This window comes from Trichosurus vulpecula, chromosome 5 (genome assembly GCF_011100635.1).
Source record: "Trichosurus vulpecula isolate mTriVul1 chromosome 5, mTriVul1.pri, whole genome shotgun sequence".
NCBI classification, from domain to species: Eukaryota; Metazoa; Chordata; class Mammalia; order Diprotodontia; family Phalangeridae; genus Trichosurus; species Trichosurus vulpecula.
This window is the reverse complement of record NC_050577.1, coordinates 14,862,380-14,889,952: the sequence shown is the minus strand read 5'-3', so window position 1 is coordinate 14,889,952 and position 27,573 is coordinate 14,862,380. Positions and strand designations below refer to the sequence as shown.

Sequence of the window (27,573 nt, the reverse complement as noted above, 5' to 3'; positions counted from 1 at the left end):
GGCAGCTACCACCGTTAGCCCAAGCCCAGCCTCAGAAAGGGGGAGAATCTAGGTCACACTGAAATATTCTCGATGCTGGTGCCTCTGGCTTCCATTTCTTAAAAGGAAGAGGTTAGAACCGACAGCCTCTGGGGCCCAGTCTAGCCCTGGGCCTCGGATCCTCTGACCCTCTGAGGACAGGTCTGCGTCTCCCAGGGAGAAGACAGAGATAAAAAAATGCCTTCTTTCAAAGAGGATCTGGCAAATGCTCATTCTTCGGATCTGAGCACCTACCACATTACAGGCCTCTAGTTCATTTTGGTTGGATGATGGGGGGCCTTCAGTGCATACACATTTCCCCAAAGATGTTGCCATCCACAAGGCAAGCTGAATCTCTAGGGCATTTCTTGGAGACCAAGAGTGTGGAAAGTGGGGCAGGGAGGGCCCTTCTTAAGCAATGCCAAAAGGACACTGCCATCTGTGGCAGGGGAAAGAGAATTCTGGATCTGGAATCAGAAGGCCTGGGTTCGAATCCCAATTCTTGGATTTGTTACCTGCTGAGCCTCAAGCCATCACTTTGTCTGGGCCTGGGTTTCCTCACCTGTAAAGTGAAAGGGTCTAACTAGCTGATCTCCAACATCCCTCGCAGCTGTAGAGAGGTGGGGATTCCTGGGCCCAAAGTCAGATTATAAGACAGGGAGCAGTAGTGGTAGAGATTGGAGGAGGGGGCAGGGTTATCGCCGGTCCATTTCCCTTTGGGGGCTCAGCTGGAAGAAGGAAAAGGAAGCAGCAGCTGCAGGAGTTCCCAGGCTTGGGGGATCCCCAAGGGAGAGGGACATGGGGCCAGGTAGAGCGGTGGTCCGGGACCGCCCGGGAGGAGGGGCTGGGGAGGTGTAGGGTTGATTTCCTGCACCTGGGATGAGCTCACGCCTCGCAAACCACCCCCCACCCCCACTCCCGGGCAGCCTTCCTGTTCTCTATTGTTCCCCGGGGCCTGGCCGCGTCCGGCAGCCCGGCAGCTCGCCGGGGCACGGCGTGGCGCCGAGGGGAGCAGCGGGAGAGGCAGGTAGGGCGGGGCCTGCGCACCTGGGCTGGGCAGGAGGAGGCGCGCCCGGCAGAGACTGGGCGTGGGGAGCAGGAGGAGGAAAAGGAGGAAGAGGAGGAGTGAGGCAGGCTCTCTGGGGGTGGGCAGCGGCTGGCACCCAGCCCCGCGCACCCGCCGCAGTCGCTCCGGCGCCCTCTCCCTGCCTGGCACAGCATCCAAGGTGCGCGGCAGCTGCTGCGGGGTCCGGATGCCAGGAGCGCCGGCCGCGGCGGGCAGCCGGGCATGAAGATGGCTGTGGGAGCCGTGAAGATGCAGCCCCCGCCGGCGGAGAGTCCGGAGCCGGCGGACCCCGGGGCGTCGGGGGCCGCCGGGGCCCCAGGGGGAAGGCGGCAGCGGCGGCGAGGGGGGAGCCCGGGCACCCCGGAGCAGCCCCAGGCCCCCGAGCAGCAGCTGCGGCACCGGCTGCGGGACCTGCCGGCTCTGCTGCGCAGCGGACTCACCCTGCGCAGGAAGAGGAGCGCCGGCGGCGGCAGGGTGAGTGACCAGGGCCGGGACCCCCGCCGGCCGGGCCGGGTGGTGACGGAAGGGAGCGCAGGCTCTGGCCCCCGGGCACGTGCTGCCTGCCGCCTCGAGCGGGAGCTCTCCCCCACTGAAGCCCACTCTCTCCTCCCCCTGGAAGTTCGGGGCTGGAGCTGCAGGGGTGGGGGGGGGAGGCGAAGTGGCGGCACCCAGCTGCGAGACTTGGCTGCGGGTCAGGGCTCGGTAGCTCAGGGCTGAGGTGGGTGATGGGGCTCACTGATCGCTCTCAGAACAGCCTTCCGCTCCTCTGGGGCGGGGGAAGGGGGGCACTCTGATCGCCCCCAGCTGCTCAGGACCGGGCGGGGGCTTTCCCTCCTGCCGGAGGCTGCGGCTGCGGGCCTGGCCCAGCGGATGCCGTGGGAAGGGGAGGAGTGGCTACTGGGGTTGGGTGCTTCCTGCGTGCAGCCCCTGGGGTGCTGGGGGCTTTCCCTCCCCTCCTAGCAGTGACTTTCCGGCTGCGTTCCCCTGGCAGCTGCTGCTTTAAGGCCCCAGGTCAGGTCGGCCCTGGCTCTGTTGCTTGTTTACCGACTTTATGGCCCTGGGACTCAAACCCCTTCTGCCAACTCGGGGTTGGTGCCCGCCCTGAAGCCCAAATATCTCCCGCCAAGAGGGGCAGCCAAGGATCCCAACGCCGACTTTCTGCCCATTCTCCGGGCTAAACTTATCTGGTTCCGAGTCCTGGATCACCTCCCTCTGAGCATAGCTGAGGAACCCAGTGCTTCAGACCTGTTGAGGCAGAGAGAAAAGATTTGGAGAGCCAACCCTGGAGAAGGCCCTGCTGCTTGTGACATGTATGACCTTGGACGAGTCATTTCTTTCCCCTGGGCCAAAGCTTTTTCCTCTTTCAAATGAGGTGTTTGGTCTAAGGGATCTCCACTCCCTTGCAGCTCTAGAGGGGGTGGCTGCCTCTGCCCTGTGAACAACCTGGAGTTTGCCAGGAGTTGCCCAGCTGAATCTTTCCCAGGAATCCCAGACAACTGCCCAGGCTCTCTTTGGAGCCCATGGCTGCAGAAGCCTTTTCCCCCCTCTCTTTTCTGTGTTTAAGTGTTCAGGGATGTGTAGCCCCAGGCCTCCCATCATCCTACAGAAACAAGTGTTTGTTGACTTCCTGCTATGGAAGGCTCCTCTCAGCCTCCTGAATTAAAACCAACAAGAGACGCCCCAATAAAACCCCTTCCTTCTCTGCCTTACGATAAGAGCTGACGTTGATATAAGGCCCTGGAACCTCCCAACAATCCCCTGGGCTAGAGATGGTTACTTTCTCTTTACCAGTGAGAAAGTGACTTGGCCAGGGTCACACTGCTTGGCCATGTCAGGTGGGAGCTGAACCCAGGCATCCTGATTCCAAGTGCAGCATTCTATTCACTAGAACACATCACTGCTCATCATTAAATGGACACCTGGACTAAATATAAAAACAAAGAGACTCTTGGAAACATTAGGGTCCTGGAGAGAGGAGACTTTATCCTTGTTTGCGGTTCGTGTTGCCTACAGTTATTTAATGCATAGAGGACTGAGCAAGCACATTGGGTCTCTTACTTGGATTCTTGGCTATGTTGATGTAGCCAGACGGATTCAGTCAAGCTCATGCCTTCATCTGACCTTCTTTCTTCCACCCACAGTCCTTTGCACGGGTGGTACCCCTTGCCAGGGATATGCTCACTCTGCACCTCTGTCTATGAGAATCTTTAGTTTCTTCAAGGCTCATCCCAGGGACTGCCAGGGAACTAGAGACATAAAGCTACCCAGGATCTCAGAGGTCATCTTGTCCAACCCCCTCATTTGACAGATGAGGAAACTGAGGCAGAGTTGAATAATTTGGAGGAAGGCTCTGGATCCCTGAGTTCTCAGGGCTCTGGGCAGACATTGCCTCCTCCCAGGGGACATCACCTCCCTGAGGGCAGGGCCTGATGCCTTGCACCTTGCAGGACAGCATCAATGTTGCTTGAATGAAGTTGAGAATGTCTGGTGCAAGGATGAGGTATGTGTGGATGACCCGGATGCACACCTCAGATGGTCTAGTAAGCACTGATGGGCCATAACATCCAGCTCCCAAGCTGTTGTGGCTGATGGGCTGATGTGAAAGTGGCTGCCCTGAGAGGGAAGGAGGGAGCCAGTGCTGGTGAGGAAGTGAGGAGGAGGAGGAGGAGGTGGAGGTGGAAAATCCTCAGGTTCCCGAGTAGGGCTGGAGGCAAGGAGGATATGGAGGCATCGGAGGGCTCCGCGCTGCACCAACTTTGCAAGAATCTAGGGAAAAGTAGGTCACACCTCATTCCCATTATCCTTGACAGTTACTTTTTGTGGCAGAGAATACTGAAGACAAGGCTGCAGGCACGCTCCCTGTGACAGGAGCAGTGAGGAGAGCTGCATCATTCAGGCGCACTTCTAGCAGTTTTTAGCACTGATGGCCATGAGCTACCGTAGGAGCAAAGGCTGCTGGCGTTTCCCTGCTGTTTCCGGGTGTTGGGAATCATTTGTGCTTTGAGATTAACCTTGTCTTCATAATACCCAGAGAGGAAAGGGTACCTGCCATTCCAGGCCTTCTACTGGCTTTTTCTAGCCTTTTTTCATATTACTTTTCATACACAACACTCATCTCCCTTCTCTGTACTTGTGCACTGGCTGTACCCTGTGCCTGGAATGCCCTCCTTCCTAGCTCCTTCGAATCTCTAATTTCCTTCTGGCTTCAGCTCAGGTCCTCCCTTCTACAGGAAGCCTTCCCTGGTGTCCTTCAATGCCCTTGCCTTCCTAAGTCCCATTACCTTGTGTTTTCTTTTAATATGCTAATCGATCAGTCAACAAGCATTTATTAATTGATCAGGCACTCCGTTGCTCTACTCAGGTCAGCTCCTGACTTTGTGCCCAGAACTGTGCTGAATGCTGGGGTTACAAAGTAAGACAAAACCCAGTCTTTGACCTCGGGGATTTTCCATCCACAGGTTTATGTGTATGTGTGGTCTTGTAAGGTTAATGGGGAATAAGATCTCCCTCCCCCACCCCCACAATAGGCCTCCTGTGGAGCCCATTAAGGGAAGCTTGCTTGCTTGCTTGCTGGAAGGCTTACACACCTTTTGTTAATTTCTAATTAGGCACTGAGCCTAAAGACTATATATTCTTAGAGGTGAGCTCTTGCTGTGGGAGCTCGCTTATGAGAAAGATGTTGTGATTCCCTGGGTCGAGACTTTATTTCTCTGCTCTGTATTTCCTCTGCTTGTATTTTGTGTGATTAAAGAAGATTGTTGACCCTGAAACAGTTGTCTTTCCTTAGTAAAGCAGATAAAAGAACTTGCACTGGCAGCCATCCTGGGTGTGCCTGTGTGGTTGTTGTTACAGCTCTCTCTCCATAGAGTGGAAGCTTCTTGAGGGCAGAGACTGTTTCTTTATTTTGACCCCCTGCTCCTTGTGCTTAGGGCAGCACCTGGCACATAGTAGGTACTTAACAAGTGTCCATTGCTCGGTCTGCATGGATCTATATTTCAGCCAGTGCACCCGCCTCAGTGTGCTGTTTCCTCCAGGACAATCCTTTCTCCCCCCACACTGGGACCACTGTCTTCAGTTCCCTCCTTCAATGCGGAACTCATGACTGTGTGACTTTGGGCAAGTCACTGAACCCTCTGGGCCTCAGTTTCCTTACCTGTAAAATGAGGGGGTTGGACTTGATGATGCCTCAGGTCTCTCCTAGATCTGCCCCTGTCCGTGCTCCCAAGACTCAGAGGTGAAGTGACTTGTCCAAGATCACACAGCCGCTGTCGGAGGCAAGATTTGAACCCGGACCTTCTGACACCAAGTCAAGCCCTGTCCACTATGCCAAGCTGCCCCTCTTCTCTTGTCACATCCTCCCTTTTGTGTACAGGGGAGAGTCTCTGACACTCCTTCACACATAGACTGTAAACTCCTAGAGGATATGGATTGGATCCCCACGTGTCTAGCACAGTGCCTTCAGCTTAAGAAATGATTGCTGTTTACTTCTACCAAACAATGCAGCCTCTCTACCTTCCTCCCTCTTTCTTCTTCTTCCCTCTCTTCTTTCCTCCCTTCCTCTTACTCTTTCCTGTTCTCTCTTCTTCCTGCCTTTCTCCCTTTATTCCTCCCTCCCTCTGTCTCTTCCTCTCTTCCTCCCTCTTTCCATTCCTTTCTCCCTTCTTCTTCCTCTCCCTCTTTTCTTTCCTCCCTCCCATCTCTCTCCCTCTCTTCCTGTCTTCCTCCCTCCCACCTCTCTCCCTCCCTCTCTTACTCCTTCCCTCCATCCTCTCTCCTCTTCTCCCTCTTTTCTTCCCTCCCTCCCATCTCTCTTCCTCCTTCCCTCCATCCTCTCTCCCTCCCTCTTCTTCTCTCCTTTCCTCTCTCTTCCCTCCCTCTCCTCTCTTTCTCCCTTTCTCTCTCTCCCTCCATTCCTCCCTCCTTTCCCCCCACACAGCCCACCTCAGGCCTGGACCTTTGCCTCCCAAGTGCATTGGTTAGGAGGGATAGGAGAAAGTGTGACTTCATTGACACAAATCTATCGCTCCTGCCAGAAAAGTACATTGGATGGCGGAGATGCGTTCTGAGATTTGAGAAATGTGGGCCTATTTTAGGACTGTGTGAATATTTGAGTACAATGAACTGAGCCCAGACCTGAATGGAAGGCTGCTTAGCTTGACTTTGGGAGGGTGGAATGAACCCCTGACTTCTTCCCTCTGAGCCAAAGGCCCACAGGGATCCTGGCTCTAATGCTGGAAAGGCCCTCAGGGGTCCCCTGACCATGGGGGACCCAAGGCCTAGCAGGTGCCCCACAGGTAGGAGATGTCAGAGAGAGGCTTTGAAGCCAGGCCTCTGCCTTCAGAAGCAGTGCTCTTTCTAATGTGCCCCTCCACCTTTTCAACATCAATATTCTTCCCATGATGCTGTGTGACTGGGAGGCAGGGGAGGCTAGATTCTCAAGAATTTGAAGTTAGGGCCGCAAATCAAATGAGGTAAAATTTATAAAGCACAGTGCTGCACATAGTAGGCACATAATAAATGTTTGTTCCTTCACCTTCCCCAAATGGTGATGGAGAAGCCCATGGTAGGTATTAGTTTGTTGTTGCCTATTACCAGTGGGGACAGGTGGAGACTGGGAACAAGGAGGTGCATGTCTGGAGCAGAAGTTATGGAGCAAGATGGCGACTGTAACCAATGGATGGCCTTCATGGTCCTCCGGTACCCGTGCTGTGTCAGAGCTGTAGGAAGCCTTCTAGAACATTGGATTGTGGCCTAGAGAAATATGATAGGACTCCCTAGAGAATAGCCCCACCAGTGGAGATGCCATGGGTAGGCCAGGGTCTGCAGTGTCACAGGGAACTCCCATATAGGTAAGGGCCCAATCTATCAGAGCGTCAAAGCAGGAGCTTGAAGGGGTCCCAAGCTCATTGTCCTTTCCCCCATCAAGTTGGATGGTCTTGAGCGGACTGTCCATTCGTTATGCATCTAGGAGCCCTGGGTCCCAGAGGAGGAGCCCTTCTCCAGCTAGCAATCCCATTAGACAGAAAGCAAGGGTTATTTCTGGATGGTGGGGGCAGGAGAAGCCCCCTTGCCTGGTAGCTTTTCCCAACCAAGTGCAGTGAAAGACCATTCTAGGGTAAGAGGAGCTGTTGGTGTTCAGTATCTTTTGGGAGGATTCCAGGTGCTCCCTAAAAACTCTGCATAACCGAGGTAGGACCAGCTCCTGTCCTCACCACAGTATCTTGCTCTTCCTGCTAACTCCAGCTCTGTCTGTATGCTCCATGGTTTAAGTCACATCCAACTCTCTGTGACCCCCTTTTTGGGGGTTTTCTTGGCAAAATAGTAGAGTGGTTGGCCATTTCCTTCTCCACTTCATTTTACAGATGCGGAAACTGAGGTAAACAGGGTGAAGTGACTTGCCCAGGTTCACACAGCTAGTCAGTGTCTGAGGATTTGAACTCAGGAAGAGGAGTCTTTCTGACTTCAGGCCTGGTACTCTATCCACCTAACTGCCCCCATCTATTTCTTCAATACCATTATTGTGCTGTGATCCTAAGGCCTCTCTCCCAAAGCCCACTCCCCAATCTTCACCTCTTACTGATCTTTCATCCTTCACAAAAAGGCAGCCAGCTGGGAAGAGCCCAGCTATGAGGACGGATATTCACAATGGATTGCCCCAAGATGGTAGCCTTCCCCAGGTCACACTGATGGTGCCTGCCTGCCTTGTTCTTCTCCATATACTTGGTAACTTAAGATAATCTTACAATCAATTTGTAACTTGCAGTCACCTGCAATAAACCTCATGTTGACAGAGAACAAAGCATTACAACTATTCCCATACCATGATTTTCCAAAATGCTCAACTCCATTTGGAATGGCCCATGTTCTGTTTGATCTCCGGCCTTATTGGATCAGAAGTAAGGTCCCCTCCAAGCCCATTTGGGTCAAGGTTGTCCCATGTGATTTGTGAAATGCCTGTGTGCAGAGATGAGGTATTTACATTTTTTATTTGCCTATGTGTTTGTGTTCTTCTCCTACAACAGAATGTAAACCCCCGGGGGGCAGGGACTCTTTCGTTTTATCCTTTTATCCCTAATGCTAAACACAGATTAATAAATGTAATAGGTACTTAATAAATGTCTTATGAATTAATGAGTATCCAGCGAATGAATGAATTAATAGATAGCCATTTAATTAGCATCCACCAATAAACTCAATTATCTGCTAAGAGGAAGAGATGATCTTATGGCATTTCACATCCGAACTGTTGACTTTTTAAAATGAGCTGCCTCAGCTGTCCTGTGATTCCTGGCACGTTGCCAGCCCACACCTCCAAATTACAAAATTATGTTAATCATGGATATAATTAAGGGAAAACACTACAGACTGAACGTCTCATAGAGGGAAAAAAATGCAACTATTGGTGAGGGAAGCTCTTTGTAAGGAGATTAGGAAATCTCATCTTGATTATAATTTCATGGGAAATCCAGGAAAGGTGTACAGGGCAAGAGTTCTTTACCTGACATCCGTGAATTTGATTTTGTAATGTTTCCAGGACTGCCCTTTCATACAATTGGAAGCTTATGCATCTTGGTTTTTTGTAAGCATATGCATCTTATTTTTTTCATCTTAAAAATGACTCTTAGAAGGGATCTGTAGGCTTCACCAGACTGCCCTCAGCAGTGATCGCACAAAGAAGGTGAAGAGCGCTCGGTCTTCCATGCAGGTGTCTTCCATATGCCTTGTGCGTGCCTTTCCCAAGGCTGGGCCCCAAATAAATTTGGGAGCCTGGCAGCCAAGCGTCAGGGCATCTGCTCTTGCCTGAGCTGCTAAACTTGTATAATATATTAGCATGATTTTGCTTCAGGAAGGGCTGACTCAAAACGGCACTGATTTTAGGAGGTGTCTAAACCGTGACCGCAGGAATGTAATGGAGGGAGACAAGTGCGTTCCGCAGATGCCACTCTCTCTTAACTTGACAAGGCAGTAATTGGTGACTCGGGCAACTGAGCTCGAGGAGGACTTTAAAATAACTGAGGAGCAGAGTCCACAATAACTCTGTAATAATGCCATGCCTCTGTTGGTGTGGGAGCAGTGTGTTAGCAAGTGCTGATACAGAAATAATGGTGTCAGACTGAAGTCCATTTCCTTCCTTCCTTCCTCCCTCCCTCCCTCCCTCTTTTCCTTCTTTCTCTCTCTCTTTCTTCTTCTCTCTCTCTTTCTTACTTCCTTCCTTCCTTTCTCTCTTTCTTCTTTTCTTCTCTCTTTCCCTTCCTTCCTTCCCTCCTTCCCTTTCTTCCTCATCCTTCCTTTTTTCCTTCCTTCTTCTCTCTTTTTCTTTTCTTTTCCTAATACACATTTTTGGAAGTGAAGGGAGCCTGTGGACATAGCACAGATTTTTCTTGGTGTGAAAACTCTTTCAATTGATTCAGTTTGGCAATTTATCCTTAGCAAGTTGTTGGGACACTGGAAGTTTAGGCATCCAGCACAGTCCCTGGCACATAGTAGGCCTCTGCATTTTTGCATTGGCTCTCTCCTGGGCCTGGAATGCTCCCCTTCCCCTCTTGGAATCCTTAGCTCCCTTCAAGGCTTAACTTGAGGGCCTCCATCTTGATTCCAAATTCCCTTAACCCCCTAGGTCCCCCAGCTGACCCACTTAAGGAGTGTGTGTGTGTGTGTGTGTGTGTGTGTGTGTGTGTGTGTGCTCGAGTGTGTACACACTAATGTATGTCCAACCTGTTTACCACAGCAGCACAACAGCTTATGGAGGCCAGGGGCCATTCCATCTGCCGCTTGTATGTGTCTGATGTGACTGTTGGAATTGAAGTAGGCTTTAATCAGTGGTTGATGAGTTCAGTTGAATTGAGTGAGCAAGTCCATGTGCCTGTAATCTTGAGATCTATGGAAACTCAAAGAGATTATCATTAAAAATATTCAAACTCCTAATACTGTGTGAGGCAATATTCACTCAACCTTAAATTTTTTTAGATCATAGTAGGCTAAGACCCAAGTCATTTCCTGACCAGTGTTTTCAGCACTTGTTATTAGGACTAACCCTTAATTCCTCAAGAAGGATTTGGGCATTAAATGGGCATCCATCAAGGATCCTTCCATAGGACCAACTACAGTGTAAGGCATTCGAGGCCCCGGAATGAACCATTGAAGAAGTGAGTGTTTGCTGACCTCCTTTCATCTTCTCTCCCCTCCCCCAGCAGAGGAACTTTAGCTTCTCAGGGCCATCAGCTCACTAAGGAGCCAACGTTTGGTGAGCTCGCTGCACCGGAGAGGGAAATTCGGCTCGTAGCAGCAATAGTTTCTCCTCCAGTCGATGAATCCACAGCAAGAAAATATTCTCTCTAAGTTGTGAAACTACTTCTGAATTGAAAAAGTCAGGAAGCCTCTTCTTTCCTAATCTCTGGATAAACAAGAATGAGGTGAACCAGTTAGCTGACTCAGAGGATTTTAGGCTTCTTTTGTCCACTCATTTGAAATAGCATAATTGAAGAGCAAATTCACAATTACAAGGTTAAGGATGGGGACTGCTTCTGTGATTTCATTGGTAGAGAGGTAAGGAAACTCCCTCCACCAATGCTGGTTGCAACTCACTCTGCCATTCCTAGAAAACTGCTTAGAACTCAGAGAGGTTCAGTGACTTTCCCAGAGTCACCCAGCTGCTAAATGTCTGAGTTGGCTTTTGAACTTCCAGACTCCAAGACCAGCACTGTGCCCACTACACCACACTGACTGTCACACATGCGCGTGTGACCTGGGGACAGCAAATTATTGTTGTAAAAATAGTACATAAAATCCACTCCCTCCCCATTTTCTCTCTGAATTGTAAAGAATGCACAGTGTTTATACATCAGACAAGAAGATCTGTACTTGGAGAGTCATTCCCCCTCCCACTCGGTCACTGCACAATTTCCCCTCGGCAAGAATCAATTTCTTTTCCGAAAGTGATTTTTGTTCTGTGGTTGGTGGTGAGGAAGGAGGGACCAAAGCACCATCAGTCTATCAGTCAATAACATTTATTAAGCACCTGCTATGTGCCAGGTACCTTGCCAAGTGCTAAGGACACAAGAAGAGGTCCAAGACAGACCCAAGGAATTTTCAGTCTAATGAGGGTGATGACAGACAAGCTATAACAGGATAAACGGGGAATACTTCCCAGAGGGCAGGCCCTGGATGAAGAGGAGCTGGAGAAGGAGGGATTTTAGTTGGGACTTAGAGGAAGGCAGGAGGCAGAGATGAGGGGGAGGGTGATCCAGGCATGAGGAACAGCCAGAGAGAATGCCTGGAGCCCAGAGACGAGGGTCTTGTTCATAGAAGAGCCAGGAGGCTGGGGGCACTGGGCCAAAGAGCACACGCTGGGGGTAAGGTGTGAGAAGGCTGGAGAGGGAGGAGGGGGCCAGGACATGAAGGACTTTGAAGGCCCAGCAGAGGGTTTTGTATCTGCTCCTGGAGCCAGTAGGGAGCTGATGGCGTTTACCGAGTAGGGGTCAGAATTGAACTTTAGGAAAGTCCCTTTGGCAGCTGAGTGGGGGATGGATTGGAGTGGGGAGAGCCTTGAGGCGGCAGGCCCCCCAGCAGGCCTGCTGCCGAATGGTGGCCATGGTAGAGGAGAGAAGGGGATGAATTTGAGATGTTGTCCAGGTGATCATCTTTGTACAACTTTCCACAGGGTTTTCCTAGGGTCAGAAAGCAGTAGGTTTCCTCCCACTTGAGTTCTGAGCTAAACTCCCCATGTTCTTCCATAAATTCCATGTTTGTTTCATGGAGGAGCACGAGGAAATATCGATTTAGACATGCCCTTTGCAAGTCACCGTGATTCATGTGTGGGGTTGGCAGAGCTTTCCCGGGTGTGACTCAGCCCTTGTGGGTGTTTGTGTTGGAAGCTGGGCTTTTGTTCCTGGGCTGTGGGGTTCTCACTTTTAAATGTCTTTCTAGTGGTTGAACAACCAGGATGGGGTTCCTAATGAAACAGTTGCCCTTTGACAATGAGGTGCCCCATGAGGGCAGATTCTGTTTGCCTTTCTGGATCTCCCCAGTGCTTAGGTGAGGAGGGAGGGAGGGAAGGGAAGAGAGGAAGCATTTCTATAGGCTGAATGTTTAACACAGTGCCCCACATGTAGTCAGTGCTTAATAGGAGCTTAGACTGCTGCCCGATGCATAGAAGACACTTAATAAATGCTGCTTAATTGACCGACTGACAGTTGTCTTTGTAGCAGAGGGTTAACGGGGCAAGCACTAGGTGACATGGACTTCTACCCAGGGCCTGAGCATCCAGAGGGGGCTTGATAGCGCTGGTATTCCTTTTACAGGGAGAAACAACTCAGTAACAAAATAGCAAGAATAATTAGTTCAAATCCGAAGGCCCCAGGTGGCTTCTTCCCCAGGCTGTCTTCCTGTTCCGCCCCTACCCAGCTTCGGTCCCTGGCAGCAGCCTCCCAGGGTCTCTACTTGCCCACCTCAGGGCCTGGATAAAAAGCTCATTTGAGTGTGCCTTTTGTGTTCTTGGTCTAGGCACTGGATGAGGAGTGCCCGGAGCCGGGTCTCGTCAGGCCCATGGTGGCTATTGCTGCCCTGCCCTTGACATCATTGAGAACCATTGATGCCTTTGGAGAATCTGTAGGAATGGACAGACCCTTCTGGTTTTCAACATAGTCCTAGGTGTTTTCTAGAGTCAGAGCTGGAAGGACCCCAGAGATCAGCTCATTCAGCCCCCTCATTTTATAGTCCTACTAACTCTGGCTGGTGTTCCTGGTGGGCTTGGAGGTTGGCAAAGCCCCTTACACTCATCCATTGCATTAAAGCCTCATAACAACCCCGTAAAGTAGGCACTACAGGTATTACTGTTCTCATTTAACAGAAGAGGGAACTAAGGTATCTTTGTATCCTCAGTCCTGAGCCGAGTACTTCACGCACAGTAACACTTAAAAGGTCATTGAGATCATTTAGAACAGGGGTGCTTTTGTGTGTTTCCTTGGACCCCTTGGGCAGTCAGTCTGGTGGAACCTATGGATCCCTTCTTAGAATCATGCTTTTTTGATGGTTAAAACAAAATAAAATATATAGAATTATAAAGTAAATCAGTTATATTGAAAGTTATCAAAATATTAAAAATATTTTAAAAACTGAGTTCATAGATCCTAGGTTAAGAACTCCCATCTAGAACACAGCCCTCACCCCACCCTCCATTTTAGAGAAGAAACTGAGTCATTGTATTCCAAGCCCTGAGCTGGGAACCCAGGAAGCACTTAATAGATACGCACTGTAACCATTTAGTCCCAGACCTCCTCATTTAAACAGAAATGGCACTTTATGGCTTTCATTTCCCCTCGCTTTTATTTCCAAATATAACCTGTCCCTCTTCCTTATGCACTGAGCCATCTTTGGTCAGAAAGCTTTTAAAAGGGTGTGGGGAAAGGACATCAGCAAAACCAAGGCATCAGCCATGTACAGCAGCATATACCATACTCCATACACATAGTCCTCTACTTGTGTAAGAATGAGCCAGAGAGGCATTTTCTCCAATCTTCTCTGTGGAAAAGCTTAGTCATTGTAACTATACAGGATTCAGTTTTGTTTGTTCTCTTCCCCAAGTCCCCTCATCTTACAGAGAAGGAAACTGAGGATCCCTGAAGAGTGAAATGACTTACCCAAGGTCACCCAGTTGTGAGTTACTAGTACTCTAACCCGTGCACCCAGCCTTCTCCTTGCTTGTGTTCTCTCCTTGTATTTGTAGCAGGGAGAGAAGGGAGGCTGGCGAGGGAGGATTGGGGTTTGCTTCCCTGTGGTACAAAGGCTTTAATGTTTTGTTAATCCTTTGACTCAAACACCGAGAGCGCTTTGTCATCCTGCTGTGAGTTAGAACACCTTTCATACACTGCTTTGATCTTACAAAGTTTTGTCAGAGGCTGATGAGGGAGCTCTGAAATGCTCAGCCCAGCCATCTCCCTGAGAAACACAACAGGGCTGGAAAAGTGCACCTCTTGGTCCTGGGTGGGAGCTCTCCATGGTGGGAACTTCCATCTGATTCATCTTGGTGTTTGGACTTAGATCATAGATAGGGAGCTACAAGGGAGCTACAAGGAGCTCAGAGGACAGCTGGTCCTGCTCTGTTATTTCCAGAAGAAGAGAATGAGACCCTAGAGATGAGGTGACTTGTCCAAGGTCACCAAGGTATTTCATGGGTGACTTTGGTGAGCAAGTAATATCTTCTCATTTGCACAGTGAGTTAGATAGTACACATGGCCCAGGCTTCGTTCTTTTCACTAGGCAGCTGCTGACACTGTGCCTCTAGCTTTCTGCTTCATTAATATAAGAACCTCAGCATGATTTCCAACCCAGAGCTAGGTAGAAATGCCACCTCTGCCACCTCTGGATGAATGATTGAGAGAAGAAGCATTTATATTAATAAAGGCTAGCATTTACACAAACAAGGGTTTGACATACATTAACTCGTTTGAGTCTTACAACAAGCCTGTGAGATAAGTGCCGTGATTATCCCCATTTTACAGGTGAGGAAAGTGAAGGTAAATACCTACCTGGTTACATGTCTGAGGCAGGGTTTGAACTTATGTCTTCCAGACTCTGATTTTAGCCTTCTTTCTACTATGCCACATCTTGGGAGGGGGAGAGGGAGGGAAATGGTGACCAGGGGAGGGATCTTTGTTCCAGAGGGCCACAGGCCATTTGGTTGTTTTTCCGTTTCTCAGAGCCATGACAATATTTATTTGAAATCTGTTTCCAGAGCAAGAGGTAGAAAGTGGTGGTGATGGGAACAGGGGAGTCATGCCACAGTAGGGCAGATACCGAGATATCTAGGGAGGGTGGCTGAATGGGGAGCATGGTCTGGAGCCAGCCAGATACTGTGGGTCAGCTGAGTTCGTCCCCCAATCAGGACACCTCAGTCCTGAGGCAGGATTCCAAAGCTGAGTGGATTCACTCTCCCTGGGAAAGTGGGTGTTCTCTGGAGGTCCGGTCTAGAGGCTTTTATTCCAAACAGGGAGATGGGGCAGTAGCAGCAGGGTCGATGACAGCACACCTTTCCCCTGTATGTGTTCATTGGGTTACTCTCACATTCTCCCTTTAGGCCTCAGTTCCCTGGAGAATGCTGGACTTGTCATCAGGAAAACCCTGGTTCAGATACAGCCTCTGATACTTACTAGCTCTGTGACCTTGGGCAGACCCCTTTACTCTGGCCCTCAGTTTCTTTATCTGCAAAACGGAGATGATAAAATGCACATACAGCTGATCTTACTGGGTTGTTGTGAAGATCCAATGAGATAATGAATATAACTGTAACCAGAAAGTATTTCCCCAGTGCCAGTGGTCACCAACTAATTAATTAATCAACATCAGTCAAACTTGTGCAAGGCGCTATGTGGATTTCTGCCACTTCTGGTCAGCAGGCAGCATCCTTTGTGTGAATTGCCCATTTTTTGGCTGACCTGCATCGATCTCTGGAAGCCCATTAGCTTCAAGCTTCCTCAGTTATCTCGCTTCCTCTCTTTTATCCTTCTTTGTTTGTCTGTTTGTGAGAAGTGGGTGGTGACCAGAGAACCTCAGAAATGGCTGCTAACCTAGGGAAGTTGAACATGTTGCTTTTGAACCTCAGCTCTTGGATCCTGACTCCTCGGGATGTACAGCACCAGGAGCTGGTGGGCTTAGGTTTTCCTGTTTATTATAAAGTCTATTACTTGCCTTTCTTCTGAGAAAGGTGGAAACAGATGTGTTGAGGCTCAAAAATAGCTGAGACTTCTGAATTGCCTGGAGAGGAAAATGCCTGACAAAAGGATGTGTACCAGTGAGCCCAGGCATTGGTGACTTTTGATTGCTGTCTCCCAAACTCTTCTGGCCTCAGTCTACTTTGGGGTAAAATAGAGAGCTGGGACCCACAATGTCCTTAAAACAGAGGAGTTTGTTTTGTTATGCTAGAGGCGATAGGGAGCCATGGAAGCTTCTTGAGCAGGGAAGTAATATTCTCAGACTTGTGCTTTAGGAATGTCAATTGGTAGCTGTGTGGGAGGTAGATTAGAGAAGCGGTCCTTAACCTGGGGTCTCATACCTTGCTTTTTTTAAAAGTGTTTTAATAGCTGTATTTCAATGCCATTCACTTCCTTTGTAATCTTGTGTGTTTTTACATTTAGAAACGTCGGAGGAGGGGTCCATAGGCTTCATCAGGCTGTCAAAGGCTGTGAGTTGAGAAGCTGGACCTGGGGGGCCCAATTCGAAGTTGATAGAAGTCTCCACATGAGAAGTGAGAAGGGTAGAAACTAGGGTGGCAGCTGTGGATGTAGAGAGGAGGGGACAGACCAGAGACATGCTGGAGAGAGAAAATTACTAAGGCATGACAACTGATTGAATTTGGGGAGTGGGAGACAGGAGGGAGGCAAAGAATAATTATAAAAATTAGCACTTATACAACACCACCCATGTGCCCTGCCGGGGCAGCTAGGTGATGCAGTGGTTAGAGCATTGGGCTCGGAATCAGGAAGACTCCTCTTCCTGAGTTCAAATCTAGCCTCAGACCCTAGCTGCGTGACCCTGGGAAAGTCACTTAACCCTGTGTGCCTCAGTTTCCTCATCTGTAAAATGACCTGGAGAAGGAAATGGCAAAGCGCTCCAGTATCTTTTCCAAGAAAACCCCAAATGGGGTCATGAAGAGTCAGACACAACTGAAACCACTGAATAAAAACAACGTATAGAGAAAAGAGGTCTGGGGACAGAGTTCTAGTGTATGCCCAATCCCAGGAGGCAGGGTATGGTAAAGTGAATAGAGGAAGGAAGGAAGAAAGGAAAGGAAACAAGCACTTATTAAGTGCCTACTGTGTGCCAGGCACTGTGCTGGACACTTTGCCGATATTTCATTCGATCCTCACAGGCCTGGGAGGTAGGTGCTATTATTATCATCCTATTTTATAGTTGAGGAAATTGAAGCAGACAGAAAGGTGAAGTGACTTGCCCAGGGTCACAGAGCAAGTAAGTATTTGAGGTCAGATTTTGAATTCAGGTCTTCCTGACCCCAGGGTTAGCATTTTGTCTACTGCCTCCCCATGATGGCCTTATAGTGTGGAAGACCTTCGCTCAGGTCCTCCTCTGACCCATCCTGGCTTTGTGGCCTTGGGTCCTTGTCCAGTTCTGTGGGCAACTTTTTCAGATAAGTGCCAGGTGACTAGACCGTTTGCACTGGCCAATGCACAGGGATAATGATTGACACTAGAGGTGTCTGAACTCCTAAGTGCTTCCCAAACCAGATCAAAATGTAATTGAGAAATGTTTAACAAAAGAAATAAAAGTGCAATGCAACATAGATAATGTTTATTTGTAGTTTTCTAAGTCAGTATGCTGCTTGTTGGGAGCTGTTTCTTTTCAAGTCTGACATTACTGTTGTACATGAATGAAGTCACAAGTCCAGAGTGGGGGGAAATCCTTTCTTTTGCATGGGAAGAGACTTCTCTCATTCTCTCATTTATTAAGGGCTCAATGTATGCCAGGCACTGGGATTCTAAAGGAAGAGCAAAAGCAGTTCTTGGCTCATCGAGCTGTGTTCTAATGTATTTCCAACTCTTCGTGGTTCGCGCAGCTTCCCCATTCTTTCAAAGGAAGGCTTTAGTCTCCCTGATGTTCTGGGGAGGAGATGATTGTCCAAATCATTTTCCTTCAGTGAAGATCTTTCCCTGTTTTTCCCAGCTCTGTGAACGAAGGGGCTCTCTATCGCCTCTAAGATCTAATCTTCACTCTGGAGCTTTTCAAGTCCTCCCCAACCTGCCATTCCAGTCCCATTGGCTATTACTCCCCTTCCTGAACTCCTGTCCCATTGTTCCCCCCCCATCTATCATCTTCCTGGCCTTGCAATGGCCCTTCCCATGCTCTCTCTCCTTGCCTCAGCTTCAGAGAATCCCTCTCTTCCTTCAAAACGCAATTGGAGCCCCACTTCCATTGCTTACTATTCCTGATCTCCTCTCCCTCCTGCTGCTGCCCCAAGTTAGTGCCCTCCTTCCCTAATTACCTTGTATTTATTCTGTATAAATTTTTTGGTATATGTGATAGGTGTATGTGTTGTCACCCCTGATAAAGGGTAAGTTCCTTGAGGGCAGGGACTTTTGAATTTATTTTTGACTCTCTCCAGCACCAGATACATAGTATACATCAAAGATCTTCCAGTTCTCCTACATCTGTGGCCAATAGCGAGACAAGTCTTATCCTTTTCCATGTTGTCCACCTGGTAGAATTTGGTAGAACAGAGGTTCTACCAAATAGCCAGATTGCATCTTTTTCATCAGATTATCATTCGAATTGACTTTCCTGATACTTGAGATCTTGTCATTTAAAATAGTTTGCTGGGGTTTGTTTTGGGCATCTGCCTGGCGACATTATGGATAATCTTTCCCTCCATTTGCCAAGGTGGACAAACTTCCAAGGAACTAGGAAACAAAATCAACTGTTCTGGAGAGACAGCTAACTGCTGCTTTCTCTGCCTCACTGGAACCACTCTATTCTATTCAACAAGCATATATTAAGCACCTACTGCATGCCAGACACCAAGATAGGCAGGAATAAAAGGTACAGGTTACGTTAGGGGCTACTTGACTTATGCCCGATTGTCCTTGGGTGGGATGACCAGGGTGTTTTCTTTTTAAATCATGATGTGCATAGCTTCAAACAACAAAATCAAATAAGCTGAGGTTTACAACTATTTACACTTTCGAAATGAATTTCTCTGCACAATCTGTCCATAACAGCTTCTGAGCTCCTCCTTCTGTGTCCCCTTCTGTTGGGCTCACTCATTCATATCTGGATTTGCGGATACATCTTTCATTTCCTACATTCACAGTTGGTGTGTGCAGCTCTTCTGCCTTGGCATTCTTCACCTCCCATCACTTTGCTCTAAGTCTTTCCACATTTCTTTCCATTTCCCCATTTATCATTTTAACTGGTGCTGGAGCCTTCCATTATGTTGATGTACCATGGTTTATGTGGCCATTAACCAACTGTTGGATGTTTCGATTGTTTCCAGTTTTCCATAATTGCAAAGATTGCTACTCGGCAAATTGTTGAGATATTATCTCTTTTTTTCTTTCTGATGACATTCCTAGGGTATATTCCCAATAATGGCACAAGAATTTTTCAATTCACAGAAGTCAGGTTTCTACCATGTTCTCTGTTGTTCTGCCAATCTTTAGGCTTCTGGTTTCTTGCTTCTAGCAGTTAACGACGCCAGTTTGGTTGTCTGCCCATGTCGACTCCATTTCCAGAACAGTGGTGCTTCCTAAAGATGGTTGTGTGGGCTCCACTACATGGGCAAGGGCCCAGATCTGTGTTTTCTGCTGCCCTTGAAAAGGAGAGTCCATTGCCCTGCAGTTAGCTGGACACATCTCCAAGCATTGGCAATTATTTCTCACTCTCCTCCTAATAGGGAAATTTCATTTAATGAAGGGTAGCGTGAAGAGAAACTTCCATTAAGATGCAGGCATCTGTGGAAACCAGCCTTTTATTTTGTTTATTTTGTTTAATTTATAGGACCCTAAAATATTAAAAACATACATAATTTGGAAGATTCTCTGAAATAGTCTGTGTGTGCTTTATTCTTTCCAACCGTGTCACTGAAATAATGCACAAAACCTTCCATTACTTCAGTACTCTATAGAAAGGTGACTGTTGGTGTTGGTCTTACTTCCACCAAACTCAGCTTCTCAGTTCTTTCATGTCTCGATAGATGGTCTTAGTATAACTTTGGCTGAAAAAGTCTTCACTGTATGGCAATCCTGAAGGTGGGCTTCACTCAACTCTGCCAGGCTGATCTTAGGAAAGTAGATGTATGCTTTTCACTACTTGACTCTTACTGGACATATAGGTGGGAGCTAACAGACCTTGTGTTTCCTTGGAGAACTGGGGTCACCTCCACACATCTGATTAACATCAGAGTAGAATGTTAAAGAAAGACTTTTCATTACGTGAAGATGTTCCTTGATTAGGCATCTGACTACACTGGTAAACTCGGTTGTCTCTTCAAAGAGAGTTGCATCATTTAGGCATCAGTTTCATAGCTGAATGTATGCTGATACCTTGGGTAAGGCAGTCCTTCCAGCTTCTGTCCTTCAGACTTTGTGATATATAACTAGATTATTTGGGTCAGGGTCTGGTTGAATGCATGCACATTGAAACAGGCACCATATTGGCTGGCTACTGTTAGATAACTCTTAGAATCTCAAAGTTAGAGGGGACCGTGGAGGCCACAGAGACCAACCCATATCTGAGCCCAAATCCCCACTCCAACATCCTTGACATGGAGTCATGGAAGACTCCAAGGAGAGGGAGCCTAGCTCCTTCAGGCCAGCTCATGCCACTTTAGGACTTGAACTCTAACTCTTAGGAATTTTTCCTGAAATTGAGCTCAAATTTGCCTCTTTGTAACTTCCTCCATTACCCCTAGGTCTCTCCTCTGGGGTCAAAGAGAAGGAATGTAATGTCTCTTTTTGCCAATTCTTCAAACACATGAAAACCCATCTCTCTGTCTCTCTCTCTGCCTTTCTATCTCTGTGTCTCTGTCTCTGTCTCTCTGCCTCTCTCTCTCTCTGTCTTTGTCTTTGTCTCCCTCTCCCACTCTCTCTCCCTCTCCCTCTCCTTCTCCCTCCCTCATCCTCTTGGTTGGCCTATTAGATGTATTCCAAAGGCCTTCCTCACATGCAGTGCTTAGAGTGGTTTTTTCTGTTATCGTCCAACCAGGACAAAGCCCAGCAGGACCATCATTTTCCAAATCCCAGACATCATGCCTCTTGTAATTCAGCCTAAGATTGAAATTGCTTTTTGGGCTAACCTTGTCACACCACTGACTTGTATTGGGTTTGCCATCCACTGAAGCTCTTGGGATTTCCGTGTCTCTACTTGTATAATTGATTTCATTTTACAAAATTTAAGTCTTCCTATTTATTCTTGTTAAATTTCACCTTCTTAGATTTGGCCATTGATGTCCTTTGGGCCCTGTCTCTGTCATGCAGGATGTGAGCTCTCTCTTCCAGCTTGGTACCAGCTGCAGATTTGATATGCTCACCATCTGTGCCTTTATCCCAGTCCCGGATAAAAATATGGCACAGTGGAGAGCCCAGCACAGCTCCCTGGGATATTTTCCTGCCATCTCCTTCCTAGCTCACAGACAGTAACCCATCAATCACTGCTCTTTGAGTACAACTCCAAACACCCCTTGGAATGCACAGGTGCTCAGAAGTGCCATCCTCAACACCAATGGTGAGGTGGGAGTGCCATCACCAACACCAATGGCAAAGTGTCAGTGCCATTGGGTGATAGCAGATGGGATAACCACCCTTTGGACTACCAAACAATTTCCTGACAGATCTTCCTGCCTTCCCTCTCTCCCTTCTTAAATCCATTGTCCTCCCAGCTGCAAAACACATCTGGCCATGTCACTCCACTACTCAAAAATCTTTAGTGAGTCCCTATTGCCCTAGGATAAAATAGAGACTCAACCTGGCATTGAAAGGCCAACACAGCAGGGCTCCCACTTATCTTTACGGTCTTGTTTCTACTTTGTCAAAGTGGCATTCCATTTCGTGCTTGATATGGGGGGGGGTAGGTCTGTAATGTACTTCGGACTCCACTGGAGGCTTCTGTCAAAGCAGAGCTCTGGGGCTGCCTTCTCCATGAGGTCTTTCCTTACTCTTCCCCAGGGGTTAGGGTTCCCTTTCTTTCCACGTTTCTTTGCATAAACTTTGTTTCTGCTTCTCCATGTAAATGTCATGGCCCCCTTCCCCTGAATGTAAGCTCCTTGAGGGGAAGGGTGGTTCTGTTTTTAACTTTGTCAGGCCTACATGTAGTGCTTAAAGGAAGGTTGGGAGAATTGAACGTGTTTTTTCCTTTTTCTAATTTTTCTGTAGAATATCGGTGCAGGCAAGCATATGTGCACACACGCTTGTAATTCTATAGACTTGTATATTTGCATGAAAGACCTTTTAGATGCCAGGGTTTCCCTTTCATCCACATGCAAACTGGGGAAAAGATGAAAAAATCATCTCTTCGGCTACTATTATTTATAAAATTTTCCATATGGGTGTGTGCTTGGAGATCACAGCAAAATTACTTTTTCCTCCCTTGTCAGTCTCTTCCAGAGCCTCAGTAAGTACCTAGCCACCTATCTCAGAGACCCCAACGCAGTCCTCTGACAAGCCACATTTATCTTTTAAGGTTAAAAATTATTTAGTATAAACAATCAAGGTATGGCAAAATGCTTCTCCTTCTTTTGTAAAGCAGATGATGGGGAAACAGTCAAATTCATTTTCCCCGGGGCATTAATTTCTTTTAATTCTCTCCTTTCAACAGAAGTGTTTCTTTTCAGTAGCAAACACTTTTAGAAATATTATTTATTTTTTTAAACTTTTTAAAAAAATTGATTTCCAAATTCTCTCTCCCTTCTGCCCCCCCATCTTTTGAGAAAGCAAGCAATATGATATTGATTATATATGTAAATTATGCAAAACGTACTTCCATATTAACCCTGTGGCAAAAAAGGCAAGAAAAATAAATAAAGTGAAAAAAAAACTATGCTGCAGTCTGCCCTCAGAGTTCATCAGTTCTCTCTCCGGAGGTGGGTAGAATTGTTCATCAGGGATCCTTTGGGATTGTCTTGGATTCTTTCACCATTGATCATCAAACAGTAGTGCCATTACTGTGTACAGTGTTCTTCTGGTTCTGCTCACTTCACTTTGCATCAATTCATAAAAGTCTTCCCAGGTTTTTCTAAGGCTGCTGTGCTCATCATTTCTTATAGCACATTAGTGTTCCATCACAATCATATACCACAGCTTGTTCAACTGCTCCCCAACTGATGGGCGTCCCCTCCACTTCCAATTCTGCGCTACCACAAAAAGAGCTACTATGAATATTTTTGTACATATAGGTCTGTTTCCTTTTTCCTTTGCTCTCTTTGGGATACAGAGTGGTATTGCTGGATCGAAGGATCAAAGGTGAGGTTTTATAGACCTTTGGGCATAGTTCCAAATTGTTCTCCAGAATGATTAGGTGAGTTCACAGTTCCACCAACGGTGCATTAACGTACCTATTTTCCTGCATCCCCTCCAGCATTTATTGTTTTCCTTTACTGTCATGTTAGCTAATCTGATGTGTATAAGGTGGTACCCCAGAGTTGTTTTAATTTGTATTTCTTTAATCAGTAGTGATTCACAGCATTTTTCATATGACTATTGATAGCTTTGATTTCTTCTTCTGAAAACTGCCTGTTCATAACCTTTGACCATTTATCAATTGGGGAATGGCTCTTATTTTTATAAATTTGATTCAGTTCTCTACATATTTGAGAAATGAGACATTTTTCAGAGACTTGATATAAAATTTTTCCTCCAGTTTCCTGCTTTTCTTTTAATCTTGGCTGTATTGGTCTTGTTTGTGGAAACTCTTTTTAATTTAATGCATTCAAAATTATCCATTTTATTTCCCATGATCCTCTCTATCTCTTGTTGGTCATAAATTCTTCACATATCCCTAGATCTGACAAAAATGAATTTGCATGCTCCCCTAATTTCTTATGATACTACTCTTTATATCTAAATCATGTATCCATTTTGACCTTATCTTGGAACACGGCGTGAGATGTTGATCTCTACCTAGTTTCTGCCAAAGTTCTTTCTAATTTTCCCAGTAATTTTTGTCAAATAGTGATTTCTTACCCCAGGCACTTGGGCCTTTGGGTTTATCAAACACTAGATCGCTATGGTCACTTACCACTGTGTATTGTGTGCCTCATTTATTCTACTGATTCACAACTCTTTTTCTTAGCCAACAACCGATAGTTTTGATGATGACCACTTTATAATACAGTTTGAGATCTGGAACTGCTAGAGCAGCTTTCCTCAGATTTTTTTCATTCATTCCCTTGACATTCTTGACCTTTGCTCTTCCAGGTGAATTTTGTTATTATTTTTTCTAGTTCTATAAAATAATTCTTCAGTAGTTTGATTGGTATGGCACTGAATAAGTAAATTAGTTTAGGTGAAATTGTCATTTTTATTTCATTAGCTCGGACTTGGAGCAGGAAGAACTGGGTTCAGGTCCTGCCTCCTGCACTTTCTGGCTTACTTTGCCCATCTCCAAACCTCAGTTTCCTCATCTGTAAAGTGGGCACGTGATTCTCCTCCTTGTCTAACCGTTCCTCCTCAGTCTCCTTTGTGTTTACGGTGGACACGTCTATCAGTCGATACAATGTTTGTAAAGCTCTTTGTGACCTTAATGGCCGTAGCTCTGAATCTGTGGGATCTGGGAGCGCGTCTCGTTCAATGCCATCATTTTAAAGATGAAGACGCTGAAGCCCAGAGGAGCCAAGTGACGATTGGGCTGCCTCAGAATGTGGCCGCTTCTGCCTCCTTGGGAGCTTCCTCTGCCAGGCTGGATGCCCACTTCCGCCAGTCTAGGTCCTAGAGAGAATCCTTGGCCAGCGCTGGGTCAGGCTGCGTGGCCTCTGGGTTCTTTTCACATTCAGAGAATCTGTGGTTCTGTGACATCCAAACTGGATGAATGAAGGCAGTTGGTAGGGAGGCTTTGGTGGCTGATCCTCAGCAATTTTCAACCCTGTCATCATTATTACCCTGTGCAAGTCTGAGGCAGCCCTTACAGAACAGGAAAAGGGGCTTTGTGTACATGTGTGTTTGTTGTATTTGGTTTGGTTTGGTGATTCGCTTTGGCCTTTTTTGGGGGAGGTGTCTTTTTCTACGGGAAGGTCAGCCTGTTAAGAATGGACTTTGGACAATCACACTCTGTAACAGGATAGGCCAGTCTTATGTAAAACCAAGCACCAGAACCCTTCTTATAATCAGAGGTGTAGCAATAGATGGTTTAGTGATTTTTTTCATAATGTTGGTCACCTTGTAGTCCCTTGATTTCACTGATGATGGTGGCAATAAGGAAGAGAACATTTAAAACATATTGTTCATTTTCTAATTAACCAACTATTGGAAAAGCTTCCTGGCTTTCGCCTGTGACCTGCTGGTTGGCAGGACTGAGGCTCCTGTTCAGTTTTGCATTTCTGAGCCTCAGTTTCTCATGCTGTAAGGTGGGATGGTAGGACCTGTACCCTACCTTAGAAGCTGGTTGTGAAGGAAATGCTTTGGAAATCTTAACTATAGAAATCCAAGTATAATAAAATTCAGGATTTCCACTTGGGCTCCTGATCAGCTGAGGTCTAGATAAGTTAAGGAGTTGATGTGTTTTTTTTTTTTTGCAAGCAACCACAAAACCCACATGCCCTTTCCTGGCCACTACTCTCTGTCTCCCCCTTCCCCTGCCACATTAGAATATGAGGTCCTTGAGAGCAGGGACTATACCACTTTCATGTTTGTATCCCCAACACTTAATGCAGTGCTAGGCACATAGTAAGTGCTTTATAAATGTTTCTAAAAATTTCTTCAACCATCACTTATGGAAGAGAGTGACCGTGTTCTGTCTCATGGTGCCTCAAGGCACATGGCAATAGATGCGTCCCCCAAACTCCAAATACCCTCAAGAAACTGAGGGTGAGACTCTCAAGAGGCATCTCAAGATAGAATCTTGTCTAACAGATAACATGACAGCACAGAGACTTTCTGCTCCAAACTGAGACCCATGGGGCTAAAGTGCGAGTTCTATGAAGGACTTGCTGAAATGAGCCTTGGGACCATCTTTAAGGTGAGATAGCTCAAAACCAAACATCTCTCTATGTGTCAGGCTCAGAAAAGAGTTAGTAGTGGTAGATTTCCTGAAGCTTGAAGCTGAGCATCAGAAGGGGCCCCAGAGCCCATCCAGTTCAAGCCGTGCCCCTACGATGAATCCCCACCACCGTATACCCAACAAGCAGTCATCATCCAGGATTCACTTGGAGACCTCCTTCCCGAGGCAGCCTGTTCCATTTTGGGACAAGTCTACAAGTTAGGAAAGTTTTTTTCAATTTACTTCTTTGTATTTTTTGCCTATTGGTCCTGGCTCTGCCTCTGGGGTCAAGCAGAAAAAATCTTCAACAAGAGAGCCCTTTAGATACTGAAGATGGTTATTTTAACCCCTTCTATTTCTAGTCTTTTCTTCTCCAGCCTAAACATTCCCATTTCCTTCATATGACTTGGGCTTGAGGTCACCTACCCTTCTGGTCACTTACTTTGTTATTGGGAAGACAGTGTTTTCATTAATAACAAAGGGACAAACTGCTTTGAGAGGACATTTTTGTTCCTTGAAGACAGCAGGACTCCCAGATCTTACCACGCTTATATTTAAGGCATCACTGAGACACTGACAAGGTTGGTGCTGTGTCTGTTTGACTTATCCCGTTCTGCTCGTCCACTCCTGGAGTTTCACTGGAGAGCTGGTACATTTCTCTTTGCCATTTAGACCCTTACTGAAATAGGGAAATAGACTTGACAAAGAAGCCGATTGTATCTGTGCCACCAAAGATCAGTTTTGTGGTAGATGCGTGGTGAAAGGTGATAGAAGAGGAACCTCTTCAAGCAATAAATTCCAGTGGAACATATTTGGAGATTTTCATTCTAGAAAATTCCAAAGTATCAAATGTAAGCTGGGAAACTGGAAGATTTACATTACTTTAGGGCAAAATATCCTGGCTTATAGTCAGAAAACTTGGGATAAAATCTTGCTTCTGATACTCCCTGTGTGACCTTGGGTGGGACATTTAACCTTTTTAGATCTCAGTTTCCTCGTCTGAAAAGTGTGTGTGGGGGGGATGGGAATGGACTAAATAAATTGCCTCTGAGGTCTCCCCTAGCTCTAGATATATCTGCCTGGTACATGGTAAGTGCCTAATAAATGCTTTCCATGACCTTATCTTATGAGATGATGCCTGGCGCATAGTAGGTACTTAATAAATGCTTGTTCCCTTCCCCCTGTGGTTGTGAAGTTGATTTTTGTCCCCCTCCACTGCCTGCGCTAGAGCCTTCTCCAATGAGATCACCTTCCATGTACTCTGTATACATCTTGTACGTACATAGTTAATCGGATGTTGCCTCCTCCATGACATCTCCTTCCAGGTTATGGCCTTTCTTTGTATCCACAATGCTTAGCATAGGGCCTGGTACATAGTAGGTGCATAATAAATGCTTATTGACTGACTGGAAGCTAAACCCAAGACTTTACATTCAGACTCATTCAATTTCTAGATTCAGTTCTAGCCTGTTGGAATCAATTTGAGTCCTGACTGTCAAACTGCATTTTGTTCTATGCCCCGGCCGTAGCATTTGACCTTGAGTATCGCCCTCGGTGTCAAAAGCTCGGCGGCCAGAGGAGAATCCCCGCTTCATCTCGGTACTTGCTGCATGGACTTTTGTGCACATTCTTTCAGTGAGATTTCTACCTTCCTGGGTTTTCTTTTTAAAGAACCTTGAGGAACCCCAAGGATCGCACTTGGGACCCGTTGGCCTGTGCCGGTGAAGCCATAAGTTCAATTCTTATCCCCTATATCCGGACAAAAAGATGAGAAGGCGATGTTTGCTCGTGTTTTT

General features: G+C 47.0%; 1 protein-coding gene across 1 annotated transcript in view; it reads left to right on the top strand.

Moving 5' to 3' along the window:
• Positions 1-1,306: 1,306 nt before the first annotated feature.
• The window catches only part of RAPGEF5 (Rap guanine nucleotide exchange factor 5), a 237,213-nt gene continuing 210,946 nt past the window's right edge, over positions 1,307-27,573 (top strand). The window contains exon 1 of the mRNA XM_036759737.1: positions 1,307-1,558. Coding sequence (XP_036615632.1) covers positions 1,307-1,558 — 252 coding nt within the window. The remainder of the gene's footprint in view (positions 1,559-27,573) is intronic.